Raw genomic sequence first — 7,835 nt, forward strand, 5'->3', positions numbered from 1 at the left:
ATATACAGATTAGGTGGATCGGCCATGTAAATTGCCCCTTAGTGTGGGGGAACAAGCAGGATAAGTACATCGGGTTACAGTGAAAGGGCCTGGGTGGGATTGTGGTCAGTGCAGACTCAATGAACCAAGTGGCCTCCTTCTGCACTGTAGGGAATCTATGATCGAGAAACCATACTCTCAGTGCAGTCTATGAGGTTCAGTATAAGTTTGGTACAGCCTCTCTGCTTTTCAATTTTTTTCCTATCCTAATAGGGCAGAGAACAAAAGCACTTCAAAATTGTCCAGAAATTTGGCTGCGTTGGCATGTCTTTGATTTATTCATGAGTGTTCTTCCTAAGAGTGGAGAGTTTTATGGTAGTTACATCAGTTTACCAATATTTGCCAACAGCAGTACCTCATGTCATCTAGTTTCCTTCCCTGTAAATATAGGGGTATGCAGTTGTTAAGTGACTGTAAATGATGTTGCAATCATTTTCACCCTGCTGATAATATTTGTGGCGAAAGAGAGATTGGTGTTCGCACACAAGGACAGACGCTTAAATAATAAGTGTCTCGTGTCCCCTATTTCCATTATATAAGAAGAGAACTCTGACTGTGGGCGTGATTGTTATCAATTCACTTTCATCTGTTTTTTTCCAGATGTTCGAAATCTGATATATTTTAACATGGTTAAAAAAAAGTTTCTCAATTTTTAATCATATTCTAATTCAACGCCATAATGGAACAGTAAGTTAGCAACATAGAACACTTAAAGCACTATAGCCACTGAATAATAAGATCAATTTAATAGTAATCAACCATTTTCCCGACATTTGGCAGATAACAGGTTTCAATTTGTTGGAAGTGCACATTCTGACTCACTTGATGTGGTGTCCTTGTGAGTGTTTACATAATCCTTTCAGTGAAGGCAATGGCCCAAAAGATGATGTTAGTATAAATCAATATGGCATCTTATCTGGGATCAACAGCTCTTCTTCTCATGCTGTGTGCAGATTATCAATTTTCCAGAATAATTTTTAACCTTCTTTCATTTAGGCAAACACAATTGTGTAATTCTTGTTCGCCAGCTGGTGTGTAAAAGATATAGCAAAGGTTAAAACAGATCAAAGGCACTAAAAAAAATTGCATAATACTACAATCAGCCTTTCTATATCACCTTGTAGATTACAAAACATCTTGAGACGTTTCATAGGGAATCAGCAGAGGGAATAAGAAGTTGTCAAACAATTTCACCATTTTCCCAACCTTGCTTTGATAACACTGTACTCCCAGGTCAGAACATTTCCGAATGCATCCAGACCAAGCTTAACAAGTTTCATCATCTGTCCATAATTCTTTGGATGGCTAACCATTCTACTGTGGGCAAAGTTAGTAACGCTAAAGGACAAGCTACAAAATGTGGTTCTCTCCTTTTCCATTATTTAGAATCCTGCAAAATCAGAAAACGGCTGTATTTAAATAAGCTTTAGAGTTAATGATCCAAGCATATGAAGAATGAATAATGTGACGTTTAATAAATGATCACATTATCAAGGCTGGGAAATTCCACGCACAGGAACGTCACCATCCAACTCCCAAGCTGTTGGTTGTTTAACCTTGTCGATTTCCTGCAGTCCTTTTATTGGTTAAATAACTGGCTCCACTCCAACCAGCTGCTGTATATAAGACACAGAGTTCAGCTGCGGCATTCAGTCTGTACATGTAAGACTACAGCACCCAGAATAAATTTTGTGAAGGGGACTTAACAATTTCCAGTAATCAATAAAAATGTGCCGAGGACTATCATCACTATCAAGCTGCTGCTTAGAAAGGTATGTTATAGTACGAACGTGTTTGAATAGTGGAAGGTTACTGAAGTAACTACTTGCTTTGGCCTTCAGTAGTTTAAACTTGGATACCTCAGGATTTATAATTTGCTGTATTAGTTAGGGTGGTATGGTGGCACAGTGGTTAACACTGCTTCTTCACAGCACCAGAGACCTGAGTTCAATTCTGGCCTCGGGTGACTCTGCAAGGCTTTCCTCTGGGTGCTCCGGTTCCCTCCCGCACTCCAAAGATGTGTGGGTTAGGTTGATTGACCATATAAAATTGTCCCTTGGTGTCAGGGGAACTAGTGGGGTTACGGGGATAATGCTGGATGGGATTGTTGTCAGTGTAGGCTCAATGGGCTGAAGGCCTCCTTCTGCACTATAGGGATTTTATGATTCTACTTAACATGGACCTGAGTTGTAGATCAGGATTCCTACTCACAAAGCATTGATAGCAGCACCTATTATACAGAGAACCTGATTAAGATTTCACTAGAGATTAAAAATAGATTGAAAAAAATTGAACAGGAATATTTGTAAAATGTGTTTTGTGCATTGGGATAACTCTAGAAAATGTTCCTGTAATTATCTTGGTGACAATTGAAGGTAATTTTAATTTTCAATCAATTTTCATGAATCAAGGACATGAGATCCTTAAAATGTTGAAAGATCACACCCGACAAATGTATGGCGGGGCTCAACCAAGACCATTCAAAACTGAAGAGCTGCTGTGATTTTTATAGTTATTCATGTCCGGATATTAATTTTAACTTTAACAAAAGGAGACACAAAATGTGGGGAATGTATAGCACCTCTCAACATTTGGAAGGAAAACAAGAAAGGATAATGTGGGCTATAGTTCTAACATAGGTTGGCGGAGCTGGCTGAAGAGTTTTTTTACATCATTGTAAGAAGGGGTTGTGCTTTCTCTGAGGCACTTTTCTTTTCCAAACTCAGAAATAGTCAGAAATGTCTTCAAACTTGAACAATGCCTTGAAATGGAATCAAATCAAGCTGAAAATAGCCCTCATGATCTAAAAGGAAAGGTTGGTTAATATTTCTAGATGCTGTACATTTCTTATATTTTGTGTCTCCTGTCTTAAAAATTAAAATTAATATCTGGACTTGAATAACTTTAAAAATCACAGTTACTCTTAAGTTTTTAAATTGTCTTAGTTCCTCTTGGATGATTATGCTGTATAGCTCATTGTGGTACAGCAAAGCAAATGAGCGGGCACTTACTTCAAGGAAGAAATAGATTTGGCGAGGCACGAACACCATCCATCAGTATCACTGAATCCCTGCAATGCAGAAGGAGGCCATTCGGCCCACTGAATCTGCATCAGCTCTCCAACAGACATCTTATCCAAGCCCATTTCCCAGCCCTATTCCCACAAACCCGCACACGCAGCTTGCTAATCCACTTAACCTACACATCTTTGGACATTAAGGGGCAATTTACTATGGCCAATCTACTCACCTGCACATCTTTCGACTGTGGGAGGAAACCAGAGCATGTGGAGGAAATCCATGCTGACACGAGCAGTGTGGAACTGTGTGCCAGTTCCACACAGTTCAGTCAGTCACCCAAGGCTGGAAGCGAACAGGGGCCCATGGCCCTGTAAGGCAGCACTACATTGTAAATCTAACTTTAAAGTATATAATTAGGTTAACAAAAAAAGGAAGCAAATTTCTCCAATTAACAAACTATATGGAGAATAGGAAGGAAATTCCACTCTTTAGGAGAGAAAAATTAGCAATGATGCATTAGTATACTTCCTTTAAAAATGACACCAATTCAAGATTGCCAGAAGTTATGCATTTCCTTTACGTGACTAATAATATTTTCTATTTTCAGGGCAAAGGGGATCAAATCCCGGATAGGAATGTTTCTACAAACATCAGAGAAGTCTTATAAATCTGTTCAAGCCAAGAAGACCAAGAGAACTAAGTCTAAGTGAGTACACTGCCAGCCACTGAACTAGAAGCAGAATAACTGGCTATTAACACCATCTAGCCTCTATTTTGTCAAATACAAAATCATACTAAAGAAAATCATTGTACATTTTCTGTTTCAACCAGGCCCTCCTCAGAGGAAGCAGAGAAATGGAGACAATCTCTGGAGAAGATGCTTGCTCATAAATGTAAGTTGGTGTCTGTTTTGATGTTGCCATACTAGGGGTTCTGTAAGGGTTCACGTTACTTTATTGCATAAAATTGACATCTGTTGACAAGATAGTTTCAGAAATTCTGCTTGTCTATTATAACGATTCCATAAAGCAGGATCCAAGCGCATTTTAAAAATAAATTATAGAGCTTATGCAGATTTATTTAATGGCTGTAGGCAAAATGTTTTCAAGTGTTTGAGCGCAATATGTCAAACTGGCAAAATGATTCACTCATTAACAAAATGACACATCAAGGCGTGGGCCAATGTTGATTACGTCACGTCTTTTGGGGAATAAATAATGATGGGAAGTTCTCCTCTGACATCAAAAGGTGATCGAAAGTGAATTTCAGGGGTTAATAATGATCCTGGTACATTATCAAGTAAGCTACCTGTATGCAGCAATGTTGAAGGACTTTGTCCAGTTCCCATTTGAAACTGCATCCGTTGAACAAATTGGCAACTTATCTCAAACAATAGCAATCCTCTGGGACTAGAAAAGCCTCCTGCGAATTCTATAGAACGTGACACTATGCTTATACATTTTTGATTGCATTAAATTATTGTCCAATAAAACATGGGAAGTGAATAGGTAGCATCCAAGCCAATCTAACAAACTGAACCTAATTATAAAATTCTGAGCAGTGAAAAGTGTGCCACACTGGTGATAGGAAGGGGAATGGGATTAAATCCCCACAGGTATGCTGGTTGCAGCTTTTTGCAGCTGGGGAATTCCAAGAGCTACGGTTGACTCACTAGCTTAGGAATCATTGAGAAACTTCCAGCAGAGCAAAGTCCCTTCAGCCAATTGACAATTCCCAGACAAATCCTTGCCATGATTCTTCCTAGTCAAGCCAGCACAATGGGACTTTGGAAGCATATCGTTCTCATTCATACTTTTTGGCAAAGTACAGGATGGAGATTTGGGACTTCGAACATGCCCAGCCTGAAAAGAGCCATGTACAAGGGGAAAACTAGCAGCATCTTTTAAACACCTTACTCACCATTAAGCCATCACTGGAGACCTCCCTCGGATTATTAGCGCATGTCAAAAGCTCTTCTTTTCTGATTTTAAGATTAAAAAATAAAACCGACACATACTATGCGGTGAAATTTTGCAAGATTGAAGAAGTGGAACATACTTGTTTCATCTTTAAGTTGGACAGAGTTACTAAAGCTTTCGAATAATTACAATTTCTTCCCCCTTCTTTTGGCAGATGGTTTGACTGCCTTCAGAACGTTCCTCCAATCAGAGTACAGCGAGGAGAACATTGAGTTCTGGCTGGCTTGTGAAGACTATAAGAAAACAAAGTCACTTGCAAAGCGGGCCTCCAAAGCAAAGCAGATTTATTTGGAATTCATAGAAACAGATGCCCCTAAAGAGGTCAGTCCTTTCATTTGTAATTGAGGACCATATGCAGGGCATTACTTTAAAAGTAAAACTAAACTCGTGCTTCAGTGAGAGCGATTTTAACATTAAAAAAATGCTCATTAATTGACTTTCTGTCACTAACTTCTGAATAGGTTAATATCGATTATGAAACTAAAGACTTCACCAAGAATCACCTGCTGAACCCCAGCCGCTCCAGCTTTGATGTGGCCCAGAAGAAGATTTACAACCTGATGGAGAAGGATTCCTACGCCAGGTTCTTGAGATCGGAGCTGTATCTAAACCTGATTAAACAGACAGAGAGAATCACCAGCCAGTCTGACACCAACAGGCAGTCCCAGACGTGAAGCTGGAAAGACCATCTCTTGAGGAGATTTTAAAAGAGCAACTAATAGAAGCTAAGTCCATGAATGGAAGGCATGAGCTGAAGCAGAGTTGGAAATAGTGACAAACGATATTGTCCAATGGTATTGGTTGGAGGCAAAAGTCTTTCATAGAGTTGGACAGAGAGAGGTGCATCTGTGATATTCCAGAAGGTGCTGAATAAGAAAATGAATGTATACATTACAGTGAGAAGCAATGGGACTTTGCACAAATTCCTTACACAAATATTTTATGCTTTGCTGTATAAATTATTTATTGTACATGGCCAAAAATTATTCTACAACATCAGTTACAGAATATATGAAATACAGTGCGGAAAGTCTCTGCATGAGGGTGAATTCATACTGATGTTGCTTTAGAAAAGGTTGTTTTAGAAAAGATTGACCTCTGCAACAGTGTCAAGTTTGCTTCAAGTTTCTAAGTTTATTTATTAGTGTCACAGGTAGGCTTATATTATAACTGCAATGAAGTTACTGTGAAAATATCCTAGTCGCCGCATTCCAGCACCTGTTCGGGTACACTGTGGGAGAATTTTGGCGTAGCCAATTCTCCTCACCCACAGAGTTGTTTGGACTGTAGGAGGAAACCAACGCAGACATGGGGAAAATGTGACCCAAACCAGGAATTGAACTCAGGTCCCTGGCACCGTGAGGCAGCAGTGCTAACCACTGTGCTGCCCAAGTCAACACATTCTGAAATGAGAGCATACAATTCCACTCAGGATTGTAATAGGTTCTATGCATTATTAATACACCATCAAGCTTATGTCATCATACAAAGGAAGTTTTCATTAATCAAATAAAAATATTAGAGGAAAATATTTGAAAGTCATTTGACAAAAGCCCAAATTCTAAATGAACAATAAATCCACATGGTTAAATCAGAAACATGTTAATAGTCATCCTGTGATGGTCCATAAGATGGTTAATAAAGCTTTAGACAGTGATTTCTAATGTGCTGAACATTACTGAGCTCTCAACATCAATACATGTTGTCTTATAGCATGGACATTGCTGGAAATTTGCAATGACAATTTGCCGTTGGTCACTGGTCAGTTCTGGTGTAGCTCCACCTCCAAGCTAGGACAGATCACTTACAACCATGCTGTGTTAAAGTTTCATTGTTAATTTATTGTCAACCATTGATTTTGTACATGAATTATTTATTTCTGGATGTTTAATTTCTTCCAATTGGAAATGCTAAGAGAAAGTGTAATAAAGAATGTTGCACCGCAAAAGGCCTGGTGTTTTTATTTGATGAGGGTGGCTGGTGGGTGGGCGGACGTTGGTAGAAGAATAAGAGGGCAGTGTCCATGAAACATATCAAGTACAGGTAGTAGAACAGCCAGTCTTGACACAGTTCGTATCTCTTTCACCTCCAAGTGAGAAGGTTGTTGGTTCAGGCATAATTCGTGACATTTTTTAAAAATTCATTCATAAAATATGGGCATTGTTGACAAGACTACCACCTGTTGCCCATCCCTAACTCCTTCCTTGAGAAGGTAATGGTGAGTTGCCTTCTTGAACTGTTGCAGTCCCTGTGGTGTAGGTACACCCACAATGCTACTTGGATGAGGGTTCCTGGATTTTCGGAGAGGTTTTGGTTTAATGGCACTATCACTCGCTGGTCTAGTAATTCAGAGACCCAGGCTAATGTTCTTGGGACTTGGGTTCGAAATCCACCACGTGGTGCTGAAATTTGAATTAAGGTTTTTAAAAATCCTGGATTAAAAAGTCTGAGAAACTGTCAACCATCATAAAAACTCATCTGGTTCACTAGCATCTTTTAGGGAAGGAAATCTGCCATTGTTACTCAGTCTGGCCTACATGTGACTCCAAATCCACAGCAATATGGTTGACTCTTCAATGCCCTCTGAAACGGAGGACAATTAGGGATGGGTAATAAATGCTGGCCCAGCCAGTGATGTTGATATCCCATGAAGGAATAATAACAAAAATCACTTGGAGTTAATCAAATTGGCTGAAGACTTGCTTCTGTGATGCTAAGGATCTCTTGAAGAGACTGAGATGGAGCATTCGTTCAATATGAGCACATAATATAGGTTGACACTCCAGTGCAGCATTGA

At 39.3% G+C, this 7,835-nt stretch overlaps 1 protein-coding gene across 1 annotated transcript; it reads left to right on the forward strand.

The window, feature by feature from the left end:
- Nucleotides 1-1,700: 1,700 nt before the first annotated feature.
- On the forward strand, nt 1,701-6,973 carry LOC145347904 (regulator of G-protein signaling 5-like). The gene is made up of 5 exons (XM_080195864.1): nt 1,701-1,811; nt 3,667-3,765; nt 3,891-3,952; nt 5,193-5,359; nt 5,500-6,973. The coding sequence occupies exons 1-5, from the start codon at nt 1,768-1,770 to the stop codon at nt 5,710-5,712; spliced, it is 585 nt and encodes a 194-aa protein (XP_080051990.1). The 5' UTR covers nt 1,701-1,767; the 3' UTR covers nt 5,713-6,973.
- Nucleotides 6,974-7,835: the final 862 nt, after the last annotated feature.

This window comes from Carcharhinus amblyrhynchos, chromosome 9, assembly GCF_965287045.1.
Source record: "Carcharhinus amblyrhynchos chromosome 9, sCarAmb.v2.hapA, whole genome shotgun sequence".
NCBI lineage: Eukaryota > Metazoa > Chordata > Chondrichthyes > Carcharhiniformes > Carcharhinidae > Carcharhinus > Carcharhinus amblyrhynchos.

Coding starts and splice junctions, on each gene's coding strand:
- LOC145347904 (XM_080195864.1), top strand. CDS start 1,768: ATGTGCCGAGGACTATCATCACTATCAAGCTGCTGCTTAGAAAG. Junction 1,812..3,666: donor TCAAGCTGCTGCTTAGAAAG/GTATGTTATAGT, acceptor TTCTATTTTCAG/GGCAAAGGGGATCAAATCCC. Junction 3,766..3,890: donor ACCAAGAGAACTAAGTCTAA/GTGAGTACACTG, acceptor TGTTTCAACCAG/GCCCTCCTCAGAGGAAGCAG.